Consider the following 22,977-nt stretch of genomic DNA (forward strand, 5'->3'; position numbering starts at 1 on the left):
GAACAGGTGGTTCGTCCTCTGCCAGCAATGTTCCTTGGTGCCGATGCCGTTTGTGATATCCATGAGCACAGTCAGCCGAGCAGAGGAAAATGTTGCTGAAAATGTGTCGGTTTGGGGACCAAAATTGTGTCTCTGCTCTTTGCAGATGATGTGGTTGTGTTTGCTTCATCCGTTTGCTGCTGTGTTTGCTCGTTTGGACAGGCGGGTTGGTGCAGCGTTAGCAGACATTGTCCCAGACCCTTGTGGTGAAGAAAGAGCTGAGCAGGAAGGCAAATCTTTTGATTTGCCCTCCCCACCTACGGTCATGAGCCTTATATAGTCACCGAAAGGATGAGATTACAGATTCGAGTGGTTGAAATGAGCTTCCTCTGTGGGGCGGCTGGGCTCAGCCTTAGCGACACGGTGAGTTCAGACCTCCTGGAGGGAGATCGGAGTAGAGCCACTGCTCCTTCACGTCGAACAGAGACAGTTCAATCTAAATCTGATCAGGATGCATCATAAGCACCACCCCTTGGAGGTTTTCTGAGCCTTTCCGACTGGCAGGAGACCCTGGTGTAGACCCAGACCACACTGGAAAGAATATAGACTGTACCTCATCTAGCGTGGCAACTCCTTGCTGCCACCATCGCCAAAGCAAATGGATGGATGGATGGACGTGAATACCTCTAGAAATATGAAAGGAGTGTATCAGTACAGCAATAAATTGGTGATAAGTCATGGAACATACATGAAATGGATAAATGTTTTACAGTCTGCCAAAATACAGACACACTGTGAGACATAATTGATCCCACAGGACAGACACTTCTTTAAACTGCAGAAAATAAAAGGTCCTGTAGACAAATGGGTGAACTCTCTGAAGAGCACCAGGGAATATCCAATAGAGGATCAAGGGAGAGATAAACCAGCAAATTTGTTTTGAACGCCGAAGTAGACGAGCTGATCTTAGGATGTTTTTTCTCTCCACAGAAAGTGTTTGTAAAAACCAGGTGGATGCAGGTGGAGCTAATGGAGAGCAGAAAGTTGACTGAAACCCCTCTCTCTCTCTGGGCTGTCAGTGCCTCTTCCAGATATTTGGATGTCAACCTCTCCTCTTCTCTCCCTAGTTTGCATGCTGTCTCTCCTCCTCTCGCTGTTTAAATGTGTTTGAGTGGTCTGTCCTCCCTCCAGGTGCTCATGATGGAGAGGAGGTCATGTGGCTCAGGTCCCACCTATCTGGTGACACCCAAAACTGCTCAACATCCTCCTGGATCCATACTCTTCTTTTAAGGTTTACAGTCTACGTATATCAGTATTTCTGTCCATGTGTTGATTTTTTGTTGATGTATTCTGTACACATGCAATCTATTACATGTGTGCCTGTACTGGGGAAGAAATTCCTGCTCTTTTGACCTTTCTGGCGTTTCTGAGGTGGGGTTTCCTCATCCGAGTCAAAGGTCTGAGGGCCGAGGGTGTTATATGCTGTACCACTTGTAAAGGCCCTTGAGGTAAATTGTGATTTGTGATTCTGAGTTACATGAATAAAACCGACCTGATTTCACCTGACTCGAGGAGCTACGTTCATTTTAATAACAGAAGGCCTCCCATGGAGGGTGACATTAAGAGGAGAGCAGGTATTCGAGTCTCTCTTAAATTTTTCAATAACAAAAAGTTTTCTTTTTCAATCAGAGACAGATTTGTCCTAATGCCAATCTCCAGAGATAAAACTATAATTACCATGAAAGTGGAGCAGCTATAGAAATGGCCATGGCTGCAATTCACTACATTTAATAGCACAGATTTCCCTCAGTTGGCTTTTTAACCTGACAAGGACCCAGAGTGCTCAATTAAAGTCAGAGTTGTAGAAATGGAAATGTCAGATTCAGATAATGTAACATAAAGCGTCGAGTGGTGCTTGGTTTGATGTTTGACACATATCGGACTGACATGATAGCTGTCAGACTTTCTGAGCAGGGCTCTAAGGACAGAGTGTAAGAGGCAGGTTGAGGGGCAGCCTTGTACTGTAGACCTCGATAACACAAAGCCAGATGAGCCACAATGACCAGCATGGATACATGCAGAAGAGTTTCTGTATGAACCTAGAACTGTCCCTACAGCATTTCCTAACAGCCCAGTACTCTCACTATAAGCACTCAGAGGTTTTTACTACATCTAAAGAAACAACTGCCCAGTTGTGTTTGAGATGAAGTAGAATCAATGATGTGAAGACACTGAATGTTACTGGAGGCTTGATGGCCTTTCATAAAACCTGCTCGGTCTGGACGAACCAACTTGTCCCACCTAACCGGCAAATACCTTAAAATCTGATATGAGTATTTATAGGGAGCAGTATAAATGGTCTTTATTCTTTTTTAGTACCAAGGTGATGAGGTATATAAGATATTTTTTATCTCTGTGGAAAGAGCCAGTGACTAAGGAGAAGTTGATTAAATTAAGAAGTGTAAGGCCTATTAAACCTCCCAAAGCGCTGACAGCAGTTCTGGAGGGATACCAGAGAGAGCATCCCTCAGCTCTGTTAGGGAAATAGGAGAATCAACTTGTGCTACCTGCTCAGTTGAGAGAAATGGTAGTTCTGTGGACTCAAAACCATTTATTGACTTGAGATTACCACCAGACTCAGAAGTCTCTAGTTGCCTGCAGTGGTTAAAGAAAACACCATTTATTTTTGGAAGGAAGAGTACATACAGTATATCATCATTTTCAATATTACACTGATAAAACCAAAGCAACTGGTCTGCCTTGCCTCTCAGTGTTCTCAGAGTTTTACTGCTGAGTGCTCTGATTTCACATTTTATACATATACATATACATGTATATGTATGTATATATGTGTGTGTACATATGTATATATACAGTATATGTGTGTGTGAGTGTATATATATATATATATATATATATATATATATATATATATATATATATATATATATATATACACACACACACAACAAGGTACTGCAAACATTCCTCAGAGAGTTTGGTTCATATTGACATGATGCAGTTGCTGCAGATTTGTCGGCTGCACATCCATGATGCGAACCTCCCGTTCCACCACATCCCAAAGGTGCTCTATTGGATTGATATCTGGTGACTGTGGAGACCATTTGAGTGCTGGTAAGATAAAAATCATATTTAAGGTCAAAAACTTGGTCATACACTTAAACATACCTTTTTTAATCCAAATCACAATCTTTTCATAAACCTAAAATAAGATTAGATAAGACTTAACTGATCCCACACCAGGGAAACTTACTTGTTACAACAGCAAGAATAAAAAGCACAGACAGAAACAAGAACAAATAGACAATAAAAAAGATATAAAATAAAATAAAATATGTACATTATATACAAGAGTGTAAGGGATATTACCTCTTAAAGAATGCTTCAGTTTCACAGTGGATTTTGAATTGTACATGAGTAAAATATAAATAATTAAATGCAATCTCTTTGTACTATTGCACATTAAGTAAATATATAAGCACAGTAAAAATATGCAATATTGGACACGATAAGTTGTGCAGGTGTAATGGTATGAGCGTATGTTGACATATATAATGGAGTACTGCAAACAGTAGGTTTGTGATGTGACCACAGTGCTATATAGAATGATGTTGCAGTCTGACAGCCGTTGGTATGAAGGACCTGCGGTAGTGTTCCTTCTTCCTCAGTGGATGCAGCAGTCTGTTACTGAAGGAGCTGCTGAGGGCCCCCACCATCTCATGCAGGGGGTGAGAGGAGTAGTCCTTGATTGATGTAAGATTGGCGAACTTCCTCTTACCCTCCTCCTCGATGGTGTCCAGAGGGCAGTCCAGGACAGAGCCCGCTCTCCTGACCAGTTTGTTCAGACTCTTCCTGTCCCTCTCAGAGCCTCCACAGCCCCAGCTGACCACTGCGTAGAAGACTGCAGATGCAACCACAGAGTCAAAATTAGTTTTGGTATTTTTGGATGGCGCAACCTAACCAAACTGCAACCATTACACAACGTTAACCACACGTTAGAAAGGCTTTCTGGCAGGAATCTCATCCAGATGGCAAAGTGTTGCTACTTAACAACCTGGAAATGAGAACGGGTCTGCAGAGCTTTTATAAGCCTTCTGGGGAACCAGTTAGAAATCACTTGAGGTATACATCCCCTACTGTATTCAAAGCAAAGTCAAATCTTTAAATTAATGCAGTTTTTTAAAAATGTACTACAAATCACAATAGCTTAAGGTCCCTCAGTGCAGTGATAAGCCAAGCTAGCACCTTCCATTACTTCACACACACGCAAACATACACACACACACACAAATAAGTGTTTCTATAATCCCTTTGCTTTTACATGAAGCCCGGACTGCACAAGCAAAAAAAAAATCCCAGTCCATTCATTTCTATACAGGATCAACTTTTCTGCCTAAACCGTTTAAGGACTCACCATGAAAGTGGAGATCAAGGGAAGAAAAAAAAGAGGGTGACGACAGAGCAAGTAGATGGAGATACTGTAGAATCAATTCAGGGCGCTCTTTAGGCTGGTCGCCTTAATTCCTGTTTTTTCTTGCTCTATGGACCTTGTTTTGTGTTACACTGAGTGAAAAAAGAGAAGAGGATTTTTGATTCCATGCTGGCTAAAGGAAGCCTGATTGGGCACACTGGGAGATATTTAATGGGCCATCTTCCTGCAGTGTCTCTCCCTTGCTTGGGATGACAAGATTTAGAGGAATTAAAGGAGAGAGAGTGGAATAAAGGACAAATTTGGACTGGGTGTCGGTGTGCCTACGAGGAAATGATACAAGGGGAAAGGGCCAGAGTCACAGAGTATGGCCATTAAACATTCTGTTTTCTTCTCCAATAATCCTGCTTTTCAACAAGAGTCCGGCCAATTTCGTTTCTTAAATCTCTTTGATAATCTTTAGGTCTTTCATGTCAGCCCTTGCACACATACACACTCTTTTTTCCATGTGGATGCCCCGAGCGTTCTGCCGCTTGACCTGTTTGCTGTCTCAAGGGGGCTCATCAAGACAGCACAGTTTGTGAGTGTTTTTGATTCTATTTGGGTTTTGGTGGGGGTTGTTTTTATAAGAGTTTCAACAGTTTCCAGAGGAACTGTTTCTTTGGTAGAAAGTACAGTTGTTCTAATGAAGACTGTCCACAGCAAGGTTTGGGAATTGCCCTGAGTGTGTGTCTCTGGAGAGACATATTGCTCAACATATTTCTCAAATGTAAATTTCGTTGTTTTCCTTTACTGATCACTGTAGGGAAATTTGTTCTCTGCATGTAACCCAACCCAAGTCTTAGGAGCAGTGGGCTACAGACAAATAGGTTGTAAAATAAATATATAGACTGGGATGCTGAGATCTAAACATGTTGTAAACAGTATGTACTGAGGTAAGTAAGCAGGTGGAGCCAGAGCAGTAGACAATGTTTGTACAGTACTGCTATGTATAGTATAAGTATGGCAGTAGTGTCAGAAAAACATCCCGCAGATATGGAGCAACATCAGCATTCAATAGGAATTATTTTTCTGGCCATCTGATTGATGTAAATTCAGTATTTACTCTCCTTTTAGCTATCTTTGTCGTTTCCTGAGGGAAATATCCACTTTCTTCACCGGCTGGTTATTAACTTTATCCCTTCAGGCCACCTTGTACAGTGTCATGGTCAGACTATGTTAGCAGCAAAGAGGCTTTTTAGAGCTTTTTTTTTTTTGCAGAACAAAAGCTGAAAGCGATGCTGATGAGAGCAGTGTGAGTGAACACAAATCAGAGCGCTGCAGGCCATATGCTGAAAGACACTATAAAACTCTGTAAAGCCGAGTGGAGCTGCAGAATAGTATACGTATCACGTACAGCAAACGCTTCAATCAGCTCCGTCTCCTTCTCCAGATCTCCTGCGCCATGTTGCCGTACAACCACAGTGCCCTCCCCCGTTCCCTGTGTGCAGCGCCCTGCAGATTGTCTCATTCGACCTACCAATAAATATAATGGAGAAATATAATGCAGGTCAGCATGAAAAAGGCCTTGTCAAAACACTTCCCTCATTTATTGAATTTTTGCCATCACAATGCCAGTCAAACACTTGTACAGCTGTGGGCAGCAGAGAAAGGATCTTTGACAAAGGCACAGGTAGACTTGAAATGAATCCACAACACCTGCTGAGTCTCCTTGAAGAAACAGCAGACACTGTAGCTTTCTTAAAAATAACCACTACAGCGTTGCTGTACAAACACGAATGCAAGGAAAATCTTAAGTTGTACTGCAGTGCCTGAAGAAAAGGAGGCAAGAGCATTGTCGAATAAATCGCTTTTATCAGCTAGGTGGCTTCTTCATTTGGGGAAAGAAAACACATTTTGCCTGTGTAGGTCTTCATAGTCTGTGGCCTAGAGTCAAGGCAGCAGGGCTGATGACCCGTTTTATACTCTCCTCTCTGCAGTATGGGAGAGAAAGGTGTGCTGATTTGTTAAACAAAAGAGCATCACTGTTGTCCTCAATATCACTAGAACACATGTGTTTGTGTCTCAAAACCCAAATGTGGGAATTTTATTGCAAGAGTACATCAATATGACATGTAAACATGACACTTAAACAGTTTACAGACTGCAGGTGGGCCTATACAGGTGTGTTTCCCGTGCAGTAAGATGTTGACAGCAGCTCCCTTTCCTTTTTGTTGATTTAAAGTTGAATCCATCGATTGCTGTTGCAGTAGCCCTCTGCAATAACAGAGACGTGTCTCTGTGTCTGCCCTGTCCAAAGATGGCAGCATATCTACACATCCAGCAGACATGGAAAACATTAACACGTATGAATATATGTCCAATATTCACTTTCCTTTCACTTCTGTGTTGGCCTCATGAGAAGGATATCATTTTTTCACAAGCTGGTTGCTAACAGTAGTTACACACCTTTGCTGAGAGCTTCTTTCTGAAAAAAGATGCTATTAACGGGGTTGGTGAGCGGTGCCTGAACCTAGCACAATGTGAAGTTGCAGGCTCTAAAACCAAAACAGTCAACTCCAGCAAACTGAGGTGATAAGACACCGCTCACACTGCAGACGTTTTCACATGTTATAGTGGGAACTGGCGTAACACTGCTGTAATTATCACATTAATTATCTTTCAGGAGCCTGGTATTGTGCGTGCTGGCTCTGAGACGTGAGAGGCACCTAACGGAGCTGAGCCACCGGAAGTGTTAGAAGTTACACCTGTGCCCTACCTGCTATGAGTAGCAAGATGGCGGCAGTGAAATAGGTGTATTTCTGCGTGTTTGTCAGTCGTAACTCCAAAAGAGTGATGTTAGCCATGATTTTCTCTTTCAGTGAAATTAATGAAACGCTTCTTAACACTAACAATTCTGCCCTGAAGTCCAAGCTGGCCGTTACGTTGATATAAGAGGCAAATTCCTTGTATATGAAAGCCTACCTGGCAAAAGACCCTGAGAGTATTTCTGTCTTCTTCAGCGCATGTCTCCATCACAGACTGCTAAAACATGGACGTAGTCTCCGTGACGTCAGGGTCTTCACCAAAACTCCTGCCTTTTACAAAAAAAGTGACAATCTCGCGCTTTTATTTTGAAGGGCGCCGCTCGTGTGTTCCGGTATCGTCTCGCGCTTAAAACCCAGTGCGGTAAGGAGCTGACCGATGGCTTTCAACGGGAGGGGAAAAAAAGAGGAGAGAAAAATGAAAGAAGGACGAGCATAGAGAGAAAGAGGGAGGGAGAGAGAGAGAGGGAGAGAGGGAGAGGGAGGTAGAGGAGTGCTGTCGGACCATCCTACCACAGGAGGGTGAGGCTTATAAATGTACCGTTGGCTCAAATCGTGTTCGTCTTTGTTGCCGTCAGGACAGAAAGAAAACCAGGCGTCCATAGCGGGACTGCGCCTTTATACAAAATGCACATTCATTTTAATACGGCTGGAGAAGTATGTCCGTGCTGCACAATAGGACTTTAAGCCTACCTTATCGTACTTTATGGTATTCTACCTCACTGCTCGCATCACTACTAGTATCAGCTATGAGATTCTGGTGGTTGCTTGTAGCCTCTCATCCGGCTTGGATCCGGTAGGATGAGCGTAGTTTGCCGGTGGTCTGGTTGCTGTCGCTGTCGATAGATTGGCTGTGATGTTACACGTTATTCCGGCAGCGACGTGGGCAGGAAACGCCGCTGTAAGCAGGCCTGTCCACCCCATCCATCAGTGTTTGAGTCGATGAGAGGCTACAGACAGTGAGGGGAGGCAAACAGCGGTTGTTTGCTTTGGCTCAGATTGCAGGGATGCACACGCTGTTTGTGTGTGGAGGACACATGTCTATGTGTCTGTGTGTATCTGTACAGGCATTAATCAGATATGTGAGGGTAATCAGACACCCCCCCCCCACTCCCCTGTCTGGTTGCAGTGTTTCATCATGACAGCCCTGCGTCAGAGGAAGGGCAGCAGGGGGAAGGAGCCCCCTCTTGGTGCAGAGGTGCAGTCCCAGCAGTCCAACTGTTGCACCGATCATCATCCAGAGCAGATCTTGCACGGTGAGTGAATCAACCTCCCACCCAGCTGATTGTCATGCAGGGCTTTTGGGCGGCAGCAGTGTGGCCCGGTGACTCCAGGAAGCGCCCTCCAGCCGAGGGGTGAGCAGGCTTGGCAGCCGGCCACCTTGCTAAAGGGTCCTTGAACCAGATCCAGCTCTAGGGTCAGTGTTCTGCATCTGACCCTGACCTCTGGCCTGCTGTGGGGGCAGAATGGGAAGGGAAGTTCTCAGTGGGGTATTCATGAAATGCCACATTTTCAGAACTCTCACACCTATTGGGAGCTTTGCTTGGGGGATATCAGAGGATTTCGGGCACAATGAACTGAAATTCTCAAAGCTTGTTTTCTGCATTTCACAGATTTCAATGGCTGAAATCAGTTCCGTTTACATCATGAGTAACCTGTATGTCACGAGTATCCACTGAACAAAAGCCACCTGGTGTTAGCAAAATGCAGCCAGCAGAAATGAGCTTTTCCTGCAGCAGGGGCCCCTTCCAGCAACTTGTCATAGTAGGAAAGGCACGGGTGCACAGGTAGCATTAAGATGGCTCAGTTACATTGTCCCAGTAAGCCATGGCAGTGTGGCCTACTCCTTCAGAAGTGCTTGTTGGACGGCTGAATAGGAAACCTTCTCCTCCCACACACTTCCGATGTTGCTGCCGACCCTGAGTTAGCATGCACAATGCCAGAACCCTGAAGCTGAAGAGGCCAAGTGGAATTCAGCCATCATTCATTTTATTATTCACGCCTGGGCTTTTCCTGCTGTGACAACTCAACAGTCGTCTTTTCATGTCATTTTAGCTGTCTTTGAAAGTTCGGAAAATGTCACTTGACAGCAACAACTTAATGACATGTTAATGCTCCTGCAGGTGATTGGTCATGGGGAGCTATAATCTGGACATCGGTTGGTTGGTCTGTGTCTGTTGGTCTTGGCCTGCTTTGCTGTATTTACATGGCCACTCTACATGAGAACGACCTGTGGTTCTCCAACATCAAGGTAAAGGCCCTTCACTGATACAACCTCGTAACCTCGAGTCCCAAAAGGTTGGGACGCTGTGTGAAACATAAATAAAACAAAATGTGATGAGACTTGCTAATCTTTTTTGACATAAACTCAATTCAAACCGTATAAAGACAATAAATTTAAAGTTTGACCTCACCAGCTTCATTGATTTTTGTAAATATCTGCTTATTCTGAATTTAATGCAGCAACACATTTCAAACCAGTTGGGACAGGAGCAACAAAAGACTGGGAAAGATGTGGAACGCTCCAAAAACACCTGTTTGGATCATTCCACAGGTAAACAGGTTGATTGGTAGCAGGTGATAGCATCATGATCAGGTGTGAAAGGAGCATCCTGGAAAGGCTCAGTGGTTCACAAGCGAGGATGGAGAGAGGTTCACTACTTTGTAAACACATGATTGGATAAAGGATGTTACTACATGGGCTCAGGAACGCTTCATAAAACTGTTGTCAGTAAACAGTTTGTTTACCACAATCACATTCTGTTTTATTTACCTTTTACACAGAGTCCAGACTTTTTTGGAATCAGGGTTATAAACCGTTTTTTTCCTTAAACTGTTGATGCTACTAGTTATTATAAGGTTGTTAGAAGTATATTCATTTTCTATATTCAAATAATTGTAATAATTAGTTAGAATCTGACCACTCGCAAAATATTACAGCTGAATGACCCGTCAGCTAAGTTTGTCAGGAGGTGTGATGTTTTTCTAATGCAGTGATTAAAGTTTAGGAACACATCGAGAAACCATATGCAGAGAATAAAATAGATTTTTTGTATTGTAATTCCAAATTCACAAGCAGACGCAAGAAGAAATTAAGGCTGTTTTGTAGATAGTGTTCTTCGAGATGCTGTATGTGATATTTGCCTCCAGCAGGGCAGATTTAATCCGCAGATATTTGAAGGGAATTCTCTGGCTTTCTTTTATACCAGAATGGAGCAAATTAGTGCTGCTGTTTACAAGAACTGTGAATGTTAACAGCTGGTACACACTAGAAAATATTTATGGCGCACCATTATGTGACAACTTGTTGCCAAGCCTCTTGTCCACTGATCATGTGCCATCATGCATGTGCAGATGTGTCAGTGGTTTAGAACGTGTCACTGACAACTGGAGCCCAGGTAGTTCCACTGAGTGTGTGTCAGCCCGGGAAGAAGGTCTGGGAATGCTGACAACACATGAACTCTTTCATCTCTTTTATGAGGCACTTGTTAAGAAGCTGCTGGGATGGCCGGGTTGATGTAGCTGACACTTTTATATGAAGGTTACCTAAGGATTTGACATCCATGTGTAAGACTCATCAACCACATCACGGATGTGGATATCTACAGATGGAAAATGTCTCCCAGTTTTAACATTTAAAAGGGAAAATAAATTCCACACACATTTTCGGTGCATCTCTGAGGAAATGCAGTTTCTAAGTGCCAATCAGACACGTCCCCTCATCCAGTCATGTCCAGAAAACGGCATGCAAACACGTCAGAAACACTTCATCCTGAAATGGGGTGATTGTTTTTCCATGCACCGCGCAGGATTGATTTTTCAGGCCCATTAAGTGAGCCACATGAAGTCCTGAAACACCATGGCAACTGGTGGTTAAACAGTCCTTTTTATAGTCTGCTCAGTGTTGTACAGCAACAGAACATTGTGCCCTGCCAGATATGATGTAATTTAATTCCCCCTTTCAAAGCTTCACCAGCACCCTGGTTCAATCAGAGATATACATAGCCGATTTTGATATGGTTGATATGGCAGAACAGATCGCTCTGTCAGAGCCATAACCAGGACTGTAGCTGCTTGTTGCTTTTGCCTCATTTAATGCTGCAGTGAAAGCCATTTGTTTTGGTAGATGTATGAGTCATCCATGTAATCAATGCAGCTCACTCGGCCTGGCCTGGCTTTACTCTCATGTTGTTTGTATGATGCTATGATAATGTAGGATGAACGGTCGACAGTGTGTGTGTGTGTGTGTGTGTGTGTGTGTGTGTGTGTGTGTGTGTGTGTGTCTGTGTGTCTGTGTGTGTGTGTGTGTCCAATGTTGCTTGAAGTCATTACATCCTAAAGTACACTGTTGGCATCACAAAGCTTGAGACGTGTGCTGACAGATACAGTTGCTATGCTAACCATGATTCTTCCATGATCAAATAGTTCCACATGGGCCATTTAGGCTGAGTGTACAAAAACAGGATTGCTTTAAATCCATAACTATGTTAATTTATTTGCTCTAGAGCTAATAATGCTAACTACATGTGGTAATAGTTATTAAAGAGAGCCAGAGGCTGTAGATGTAACACTGGTGGGTTCAGGTTTCTCTGAATATGGTAGAAAGTTTGAGTTTCACAGTTTGGTCGGCGCTGTTCCCTGCTCACAGGGGGGGATGAGTCCCCGTAGCAGATAGCAGTGTTTCATCTGTTCAGTAAATATTGGTTCAGATTTTGTAGAGGCGTTGTCCTCATCACAGAATGGACTTTCTTTTTTGTGTAGAGCAGAAGAGAGAGTGAAAAGAAGTGAGCAGGCAGGCCCTCAGAAATCTGCGCCTCAGAATTAGTCTCATCTGAACGTGCAGTGCCAGCCAGGTGCCTCATCTGTTTCTCATGCAAATGTGCAATGCGTCGTGACCCACATAGCGGCGATGTGCACGGGATAATGGATGAGTTTTTGTCGGGGAGAGACAAAGCAGCACATTCAGTTAATCGAGTGGAATCCGTAAGGACACAGTTTGTGGTCCTGTGCTGCTTTTCTCTGTTTAGTGTGTGTGTGTGTGTGTGTGTGTGTGTGTGTGTGTGTGTGTGTGTGTGTGTGTGTGTAAAGGGAAGAGGGGGACAGATGTTTTCATTCATAATAAATGCAGGTCACTTTACAGGCCTGGCGAACATTTCCCTGAAATAAGTGGGCTCCTGGCTGACATCACCTCGCATTGCACACATGTGGGTGTGCGTGGGTGTGCGTGGGTGTGCATGTGTGTGCGGGAAACCTTTTCCTTCTGTTAATGCTATCAGAGCCTCACTCTAAGACTGCGCTCACACAGAGCTGGCCAAATCTGAAAATGCTGTTCACATGTGAAACAACGTGGGTCAGCGCGTTCACATTCAGACTGTTCAGCAATGATCTCCGTCAGGTGAAATTAGCTGATGACACCACCGTGATTGGACTGATAAATGGCCTAAAAGGGGAAGGCCTATAGGAGCAAAGCGGACCTAGACATAGCCCGATGGTATCATTGCAGCATCTCTCTCAACGTCAGTAAGACAAAAGAAATCCTTGTTGACTTTAGGAAGACCAGAAGGAATTATACTCCTATTCCCATTGATGGGTTATCTCTTCTAATTGTTGCCAGTTGCATATTTCTGGGCCCACACATTACAGACACGCTCGCATGGTCCCTCGAGACTGAGAGCATCCTGAAGAAGGCACAGCAGAGGCCGCACTTTTACCGATGCACCGTCGAGAGCGTGCTGGCAGCCTGACTGAGCAGGGCTGTTCAAAACTAGAAAGGACTGTACAGACAACAGAGAAAAACAATATCTGTAACTTTCCGAAGCTGACAATCTGTCCCGAACGCCCACTTCACACGGTACTCATCCAGGTGTGTGGAGGTGAGAAAGTACGCTCGCTTTAACTTTCTCAAGGTCCTTTTTCATTTGTCAGCCTAGTTGGCGCAAATATGAATAAGGGAGGGCAGCAGTATGAATGTCATCCAAGAGAGGCTGTCTGAAGATCTATTCCCTTATTTAAACAATACTGAGTCTCCCCCTCTCTCAGTGATGGCTGAGGGCCCCGTGTTTGCCAATTTGTGCAAGAGCATATTCTAGTTAGCTTACTTTTTTTATGTGAACTGCACATTCGTCCCGTTTATCTTGCAATAGTTGAGCCCCCTGGTGTTTTGTGGAGCTCCTCTGGGTCTCAGCTGGTTAAACCTCCTCTCAGCCCCCCCCTCTGTGATCACACTGTGCTTTAATACAGCCGACCACATGATGCAGTTGTTTTCATGTACATACATTTCTGTCTCTGAGTGAGTGAGCAGAAAACAGTGATTTGTGAAACAGTGCATCGCTGAGATGTTGACCAAATCGTGATCGCAAAGTTGTCTGATGAAATAAACTAAAATGCAGCTTAATGGCGATACCTGTACTGTGTGTTCCGCTATATTGACATTTACACTGAGTGATTGCAGAGAGGGAGAGGAGGAGCAGTTGTTTTCTTCACTCTGCCAGTACACAAGTGTGTCTGCACAGGCTTTTTTTTTTTCTTTCTTATTTCCCGAAAGCTTCGTTCTTCACTACAGTAAAATGCAATACCAGCACTTTCAGATCCATTCACTCTGGAGTTCTGTGGTGCAAAACCCTGTTCAGTGGGAACGGAGGGCCAAAACAGAAGGAACAAGATTAATTTTGATATTTAGCCGGCTTAGCGCAGACACACTCTAAATCCTACGTTTACATGCAGCACATGATACACTGTCTAACAAAGCGGAGCAGATGGTGTAATGTACAGCTAACACACCTTTCAGACACTTGTGACTATACCAGCTGATGCTGCAGTCCGACCTTACCTTGAACTGCTCGCTGATGCTCTCTCAGCCAGTTGAAATGATGTATTTAGTTTCCTGCCCTCGCTCTCGTCCTTCCACTTACTGTCTCGCACGCGGAGATTCGCTCTAGAGTGTGTCCGGGTCAAGTGGGATGGGAAGGACCGTGAAACATGCTGGAAAGTAATTTGGGAGCTCGGGACGCCTGCGCGCTCCATGCTGGTGCTCTGCGCTTGTTGCTGCCTGACCCGACCCTACGTGACGGATGGTATCGGAGTGTTGGCAGTCTGTGGAGAAGCTGTTGTTTAACAGAAAGGAGAATGGTTTTAATGATCTCACATGTGGTTTCCTCAACTGGCGCGTTGAGGAATTGTGGTATCAGTGTTAGCCTGAGGTTACAGAGTCTGCAGGGATTATCATCAAGTTCTTCTTGCTCCTTCGCTCTCCACACACACACACACACACACACACACACACACACACACTTAGAATGCTTATTATCACCACTCTTACGTAAGCGGTGAGACAGTTGCCTCATGGAGTTTATTTCAGACATGTGCTCACAGCTTGACTCCAGCTCCAGATCCAGACACCCTCGAACAAATGTTCCCTGCATTTTCCAAATTATGTTCCAACATGTTCTCCTCTCTGCTCCCCACCCCCACCCCACCGTATTCTTTCCCCGTGTGCATGTGTGTCTTTATAGACAAGGGGTCACCAGTAGTCAACTGTCTTTCCTTTCCCTCCCTCTGGCTGCTCCAGTTATATTCAGCCCATCCAGTTGTTCGCAGACTTACTGTGGCTCAGCCTTTATGTTCGCTGTTCTCTTCATGCTTAGTGGCTGATTTCTTTAGGCAGATTGCTCTTTGTTTCGAAGCCTCTGTTGAAGACGAGGGGAGGCAGAGGTTGGTCTGTGTTTGGGCTCTTGAAGACATGGAGCAGAGGGAAGCCGAAGCAAGGCCAATGCTGGACGGACCCTCGCTTGGATTCTTCAAGTGCCACATCAGAGAAATGGGAGTTTTTCAAAGACCCATAACGAGGAATTGGTAACAGAGGGAAACGGAGAGAAGAGGATCGCTGCCTTCTGAGAAGTGAACTAGCTTTCCGGGTAATGAGCAATGTGTGAACTTGTTAACCAGGCCTATTTTCTTTGACCTTAATTTAAACTGAGGATTAGCCATCTCATCAGAGTTCTTGGTGAAAAGCCAAAGCTTGTTTTGCCTGGAGCAAACTCAAAAGAAGGATTGGGAAGGAAATCAGCTGCTCATTCCCTCAGAGAAAGCTTTTGCGTATTTCCTTTGGCAAGGAACTTGAAGCGATTAAAAAGCTAATTTATTTGGACTGACTTCAAGAAAAGAAAAACACACCGCATTTACATTTATTGCCGTAATGGATTTGGATCAGTTCTATAGCTCAACCCAGGAGCATGCTGTTTATCTACCTGGATTCAACTCATCAAAGGATCCAAGAACTTATTGATAATCTCCATCTTCTCAGGCAATGGAGCTTCGTAAAAGAGCTAAGCCGAGCAAGATTCATAATTTAGGCCTGTCACAAGATACAGCAGCTGAAGGGAGATGCAGCAACTTGATGTGGGGGACAGAAAGGTCTAATGCCACCCATGGGGGGGATACAGGGGCGGTGTCTACGCTTGGAGGATCCAGTACTTGTTCCGGTTCAGACATTCTACCCCGGTGGCCTTGGCGACAGTATGTTTCCATGGCAGCAGGGCTGTTATTGGCTGGGCTGCTGGCACTGACTCAGGCCTGGTGTGTCAACGCCATACACGAGAATCTGCTGTGGTTCTCTCAGCTCACGGTAGGAGTTACCACACCGTTTTCAGTGGAACCTTTAATTAACCAGCAGCCTTTGGTACAAGTTCCAAGGGGATTGGTCGTTAACACACTGCAAATGAAAAGCGTCACACCTCTCAGCGGTCCACCTCATCGGGCTTTATACCTCACATGTATGTTATTGAAGACAAGGAATTTCTTTAAAGTCAAGCACAACTTTTACCTTTTCACAAACTAAATATGATAGATGGCTGATTGGCTTAATACTCTGCAGCTGGTCCGTCACTGTGTGCTCTCTGTTCTTACCCTCCACTGGGACAGTAATCATGCACGGCAAGCAGGAAATCTCCTGGGAAGACATCCTCCACACAAACACACACACACACACGCTGTGTTACCTGTCTTATTGTTACTGTTGAGGATTACGAGTGTATTAGCTGCTTTGCCTCTATCCCCCATATTTGTGTCATGTCTTGCCAGGATGTTTTTCACATTGTAGAGAACTGAAGTGCTTGGTTTCATAAAACCAAATTCCCTCCTTGCTCTCAGGAAGTGGAGCGGGAGATCTCCTTTCGGACAGAGTGTGGACTGTACTACTCCTACTTCAAGCAAATGTTGCAGGCCCCATCCATACAGCAAGGTATGTACGCTATGTTTATGGTCATTTTGCCGTATGAACAGTGTATCACACCAATATTATATTTATCAAATATCAGCCTGTCCATCTCTGTCATCCTGGATTTTATGAGTCTAATTGACTTTTTGCTGAACCACTCACCCAAGCAGTGATAACAAGGCATGCCAGGCCTGTCTCCACAAACTGAAGCAATGTGTACAGGCCTGTAGGAAGAGAGGTCGTCTGTATTCAAACAGTTTAGAGAGCGGTGTATATTCCAGCCTTTCCAAAACCGAGAACGCAAGAGCCAAAGTGTAAAGAACGGATTCAACTGTGCGTTTGTCTGATACAACTTAGGCTGTAAATGTAAGCACGTTGGGCCAGTAGTAACCCAGCAGTATTACTGAGGATAAGAAGCATATCATCATATATCATCAACTCACTACATTATTTTGTCAGGTCGGATTTAAAGATCGTGACCAGCTCTGTTCACGTAGTATTTCCTCACAGCGTGGAAGTCTGGATGCTATTAGAGTTCAGGCTAACGTCGGCAGCTCTGTTTACATCCCTGCATCTCCAGTCAGCGTAACGCAGGGACGTGTTGCATGTGCGTTTTTTGGTTTTAACATTGAAAGTGAAAGTACGCTCTTTGAAAATGCAAACAAGTATACACGCTGAGCAGCCCCACAGGGCTGTGTTAGAGTGCAGCGGTCTGATCTTACATTTTACTTTATTACACTTCTACTATTTTACATCACCAGTGAGGAGGCATACAGCGCCTTTGTGTGATATAATGCATCTAGCTATCGAACATAGATGTGGGATGACTTTCCAGGACTCTTATTTTGAAATGAGTCAGCTGGAAGAATTAACAAGAGCCAGAGATGCAGTTTTCAAGTAATGGACGTTACATTAGCGTAATTAGGTATCTAGCTCTGACACTGTTTTTTTCTGTCACCGCTGAGGGTCAGCGGCTGAAGGGAAAAGCTTTTGTCTTTGTCACAAATCAGTGACAGCTGCATGACGAGAACTGGCAGCCTGACAAGCATAGAAACCATACAGCAGGGCTGAGCGAACAGTCAGTTAGGGTCACAATTAGATAATGGCAGTATAAAATCACATAAACCAGCATTTCATGGATATTTTAATAATTGCTATTTTGTGTATTTCTTTACTTGTGTACACACCAGATGGCTGTCTTGACCCACTCGTACAAGAAGGCATTTTTTTCTCTCTGTTTTCCAACCAGACCAAACAAATCACCGCGGCTTCTCATGACGCACCGTCTGGTCCGAGGGAAATTAGTCTCATTATTTTGTTCCCATTATTATGTAAAATTCCTAGTTGGAACTGGGCCTAATTTTCCACTAAGGCAAATAATTGAGCTGCAGGCTAATCAGTTGAGAAACTGGCTGACCTCCTTTCTGTCTCACTCTGAGTTCACTTCTTTTCCTGTCACAGCAGAATGGCTTGATATGTACAAACTGCTGTAGTGCAAGTGTTCAGGTTTAGAGAGGAAGGGGAAAAATCTAAGGATGGAAGGAAGAATGGAGTCACAGCATAATGGAAGAAATTAGAAAATAAAACATTCATATGGGAAAGTAAAAAAAAGCGAGGAGGGAGAAAGTAACTAAATATGGAAGACAAGGGATGGAAAAAAGGAAAGATAGAGAAAGAGGGACGAGAGGAAAGGTAACAGGACACAAGGGAAGGATAAAGGAGCTAAGATATGTAAAAGGAATCAATGTGAAGGAGGAAAGAAGAACAATTGGAAGGAGGATAAAGGAGTAAAGCATAAATGACAGTTTGAAAGACAGGAGCATGGAGTGGATGGTGACTGGGGGTGGTGCTGGGTACTTGTGTTTATCGAAAACAGTTCTGGTTTTTATGGTCTTCCATGGATCAAGGACACAGCAGCGATCAGGCTGACACATCCCAACCTGCAGCAGAAACTCAGCTCTCTGCTACCAGTTTGATGTCACTGTTTATTCCACTCAAACCAAATGCATAGTAATGATACTGCACCCAGTGCCCAATTTGGAATGATGACACAAGTGTGTCTATGAGCTCACATAACATCAGTGCCAGTCTTTTAGTATGGCGCGATGATGCCGTTGTGAAAGGATAGCTCTGCTTTATTACAACTCGGGTCTTGTTTTTGTAGTTTTTGCCATCATTGTTATCTGTAATCATACCACTGAAGTCGCCAAAGTAATTCCTGAGAGAGAGGAGTGCAGTGACAAGTCGGACAGGGCAATAGACACGAGTCGTCTGATGATCAGACGGGTTGTAAACAAACCCCCCGTAGTCTTATTTGGATGAGAAAACAAAAGCGAATGCTTCCACACTGACTCCCTGATTCAACTTTGACCTTCTGTACTTGCTGTAGCTTTACCCAGTTTTTTGTCCTGTGCTTTTAGGGCCTATCACGAGCTGAGCTCACTTTCAGTTTTACACTAAAACAATCTGTTGACTTGTGTTTAAGCTGCTGAATGCTCTACTTTGTTTCACCACTTTGTCTGCCTGCTGTTTGGTGCGAGGCAGGTGGTGTATAGCACCGCCTGCTACACCTCAAAACCACGCTGATGAGAGCGGTGGGACTGGATCGAGTTGCGTATCATCAAACCAAAACGGCAAGCTGAAAGAGGCGGTCTGTGGAGCCGAGGGGAGCTGCAGAGACAGCTGATAGTTCTGGCTCTGTCACGTTTAAGTAGACTGTAGTGATTCATTGTTAATATACAGTAAAATGCCCTGCAGGAAATGGTTTTGTAGAGGTAATATGCCAGATCTGGACACACCTCCTCTCATGATCTATTTAGTTAGTAAATGACAGCTTAAACAATAGACACACTTAGTTATATATATGACCTTTGCTGTGAGCAGTAGCTCCTCTGCTTTTTCTCCCCAAAGGTTAATGTTTTTTTATTTCCTAAAGAAATGTATTGAGTCTTTTGATGTCAGTGAACTGTTGTCTTGCCTCGTCCTGTAAAACACTGCGGGAAACCCCGTCTGTGGTAAGTTCTTGGTGTGAAAGTTTTGGAGAAAAAGCTGCACAGCAGTACTTTCTTGTTTTGTTTTCTTTTTTTTTCAAATTCAGCAAAGGAAGTGATGTTTTGAGGGCTTCCAAGGTTGAATGCACTGATGGGTTCAGACATCCATTGTGCTTCCAGCAATTAAGCACTTAAATTCAAGCCAGGCAGTCTGTGGTTTCTGTGGTTGACAGAAATTTCAGACACTGCTATTGTTCTTTAATAGCACCATACACTTTAAATCTGCAAAGCTAGCTGAGAAATATTCAGACCCTTCTTCCCTGGTTATCACAAAGCCGGGAATAATTATCAGACTGTGTCATTGTGAAGAAATGCTGGCATTTTCAGAGTGTGTGTGTTTGTGTGTGTCCGTGTTCGTGTTCCTAGGGCTCTCAGATTTGATCCATGACAACTTGACAGAATCCAAGAGGACCATTAATCTCCTACAGCGAATGAATATCTATCAAGAGGTCTTTCTCAGTGTTCTCTACAGATTGTTGCCCATACAGGTAACCCATCACTCAGCAGTCAGCTATTTACAATAGGCTATAAAACACAAACGATTAGAGCAATGACTGCCACTATTACAAAATGATTGAATGGCACTAGGCCTGTGACATAAAGCCCTCTCGTGTGAAAAACAGAAAATAATATGGCACTCTATTATTTAGATTTTTTGTCTTTTGTCATTCTGATTAACCCGGTCGTCATGTTAGGAGGCTGTCAGACAGCCATTTGAGGTGCTGTGGCATTTCCCGTTTTGGTCTTTTTAGCTGACGTGGCTTGGCACACATGCACTTGTCACCCCTTGAGGAAAAGGTTTCTGTATTGGCATGTCAGTTAACTGAGAAACAGCTGCTTAGCTTCCGCAACGATCCCGCTGTGACAAGAATGGCAGGAAGTGAAATATCAGAGCAAACTTTGAAAATGCCACAGTGTTCCTCAGCGTCCGAGTCACTCGCTGTCACTGCAGTCAACTCTCTGCATGTTCATTTCCAGTGCCTAATGAACTAATGTCTTCTCCGTGTGTGTGTGTGTGTGTGGGCCAGTCGTATCTGGAGCCAGTGTATTTCTACATTTACACAGTGTTCTCGCTCCAAGCGGTGTATGTGATCGCTCTGTACCTCACAGCATGGCTCCTGTCTGGCTCCTGGCTGGCTGGTACGCTCACCGGGGTCTGGTACATCCTCAACAGGTAGGTAATAACCGTGTGATCGTGTGTGCACATGAGACAGAGGAAGGGGGAGAGCGTTATGCCACTTTCAGATATCCACTTGACTCTGTAAATGTTAAGTCTATGTTACAATTTGACATGTTAGCAGAAGATAAGAGGTTCATTTCCTCATTTTGGATGACATCAGGTGAATCCTGAATTAAGGTTATTGTTTGATACCACAAAATCTCTCACCATTTTTAGATTGCATTCAACGCAAAAATAAAAAAAGGAACATTTTTGCCATGTTTGTGCCTGTGAACTTGAACTGTTCAGTATCACTCAGACTTATAGATGTTTATAAAGAGGGTTTAAAAGACCTTGAGTTGTTTTTCTGTGATCATTTTGCTGCTCAGGACCTAATAACATTTCTGTTACTCTTTTTCAAGTTGTTTTTTTATCCTCACTCAGATCTTTATTGGCAAGCAGTGTTTTCTACATGTGGGTCCCTGTTTTGTTTGTTCTCGTGCACAAGGACGCACACGTGTTTGCATTTGCACGAGGGCGACATGATACACATTCCAGCCATTCTGCTGATCAACGGGTGGCCAAAATGTTGACGTCCACGTGCTGAATCTGTGGCCTTTCTATCTCTGAGTGTCTTTCTCTGACATTTTGAAAAGTGATGTCCACCCTCCATCTCTCCACCCCTCCCGTGCTCCCTCTCTCCCTCCCGTCAGGGTCGATACCACCCGTGTGGAGTTCACCATCTCCCTCAGAGAGAACTGGTCTTTGCCCTTCCTGGCGCTGCAGGTCACGGCTATCACATGTTACCTCAGGCCTCAGCTCACCGCCTTGCAGCAGGTACACACAAAGGACATGAACACACTAACATTATATATACGTTAGTGTCAGTTCAAGTATCTAACCCCTGTGTGTTTGTGTGTGTTTCCCTCCTCAGAAGGTGATGGTGTGGTTGATGTATGTGACGACATTCTGTTTCTGTCTGACGTGGCAGTTCAACCAGTTCATCCTGCTCGTTCAGGCTCTCATCATATACACCCTCGACTGTGTGGACTTCTTAACAACTGCACAGGTATGGCTGAAGAAGGGCCGGACACTCGAGGGGTCACTTCCATGGATGTGTCAGTAGAGCTGGATTCCGGTTTCCAGTGCAACGCCCACATAACTGAATGAACTTTGCTCAGTCAGCTCAATAGCTTGTTTGCGTAAGCCAAATAAGTCTGGTAGCCTCTGGGTTTATTTTCATCAGTCTGTCCCCCCGTGGCCCCCCTGTGCTGTCCCACTCAGTCACAGCCTCTTCTAGGTTCTGAGAAAGTTCTACAAGTAAGCAAACTTTCATGGATTAAAAAGTATTCCACAAAGGGGAGTAACTGACCTTGTTTGCAGTTCGAGGTGTCCTGCCAGCACTTCTGTAGACATACTGTAATGATGGCTCAGTTCACTGAATTTACCAAAAAGCTGCATTTCCTCTCTTCCTGCAGCATCTAGCCATGCAGATAGTTTTGCTTTTATTTGTTAATGTCCGAGATTTATGGAGGAGGTGAATAGAATTTCATTTGTGGTGCTCACAGCAACATAAAGTGAAACTTCAGTTTGAAGTCTCCTCACATAGAAACTGTCACGATCCTGAAGCTGTTGTAACGCAGCGTTTTAAGCCGTCGTGCCTCTTTGGAACATTCAACATTTGGGAGGACACGTGCTGCTCATTGTATTCCACTTTAAGAGTGTAAGCTGGAAAGCCAGGCTAGCCTCCTCTTTGGGAAGTAGTTTGCAGAGGTTGCAGAAGTTACTTTTCAGTCGTGTTATTTCGTCTCACACTGAGTCATCTGCAGCTCCCACACGTCCAGCATGTATTTGTCTCACATTATACGAAGGTAGCGGTCAAGTTACTCTTTGCTGTCTGTCTTTCACGGGTCCAGGTGTGGTGACCGTAAATGACCAGACTGTCAACACTCGCTCGCACTCACGTCTCTGTCTCACTTCTCACTGAAAATGTCACTGTTGGCAGGTACGGTATACACTCACTGTTCCTGTGTGTGTGTGTGTGTGTGTGTCTCTAGGTGACCACTCTGTACCTTGTTCAAGTGAGCGGTCTGCTGAGTGTGTGGCTCCTCCAGTTCTGTAACTCCATGATACTGGGATCACTAGTCCTGAGCTTCATCGTCGCCGCGCTCTTCATCAGACACTGGCAGGTCAGTGTGTGTGTGTGTGTGTGTGTGTGTGTGTGAAAAGGCAGGAATTGGGAAGATGGAGAATTAATATAACACTGTTCGTGCATCAGAGTCACTGGGAGAAAGATCCAGACAGCTGTGGTAGCTTGTTTA

The 22,977-nt window shown here is 44.3% G+C and overlaps 1 protein-coding gene across 3 annotated transcripts in view; it reads left to right on the top strand.

Moving 5' to 3' along the window:
• The first annotated feature begins 7,661 nt into the window (after nucleotides 1–7,661).
• The window catches only part of dpy19l3 (dpy-19 like C-mannosyltransferase 3), a 52,908-nt gene continuing 37,592 nt past the window's right edge, over nucleotides 7,662–22,977 (top strand). The window contains exons 1-9 of one of the 3 annotated variants that reach the window (XM_041933256.1): nucleotides 7,662–7,755; nucleotides 8,363–8,489; nucleotides 9,357–9,484; nucleotides 16,381–16,471; nucleotides 19,864–19,985; nucleotides 20,526–20,671; nucleotides 21,370–21,493; nucleotides 21,591–21,725; nucleotides 22,714–22,845. In XM_041933256.1, coding sequence (XP_041789190.1) covers nucleotides 8,372–8,489; nucleotides 9,357–9,484; nucleotides 16,381–16,471; nucleotides 19,864–19,985; nucleotides 20,526–20,671; nucleotides 21,370–21,493; nucleotides 21,591–21,725; nucleotides 22,714–22,845 — 996 coding nt within the window. In that variant the 5' untranslated portion in view covers nucleotides 7,662–7,755; nucleotides 8,363–8,371. The other 2 variants (XM_041933247.1, XM_041933265.1) reach the window with 2 other exon arrangements.

Source organism: Chelmon rostratus, chromosome 1 (genome assembly GCF_017976325.1).
Source record: "Chelmon rostratus isolate fCheRos1 chromosome 1, fCheRos1.pri, whole genome shotgun sequence".
Lineage (NCBI taxonomy): Eukaryota > Metazoa > Chordata > Actinopteri > Chaetodontiformes > Chaetodontidae > Chelmon > Chelmon rostratus.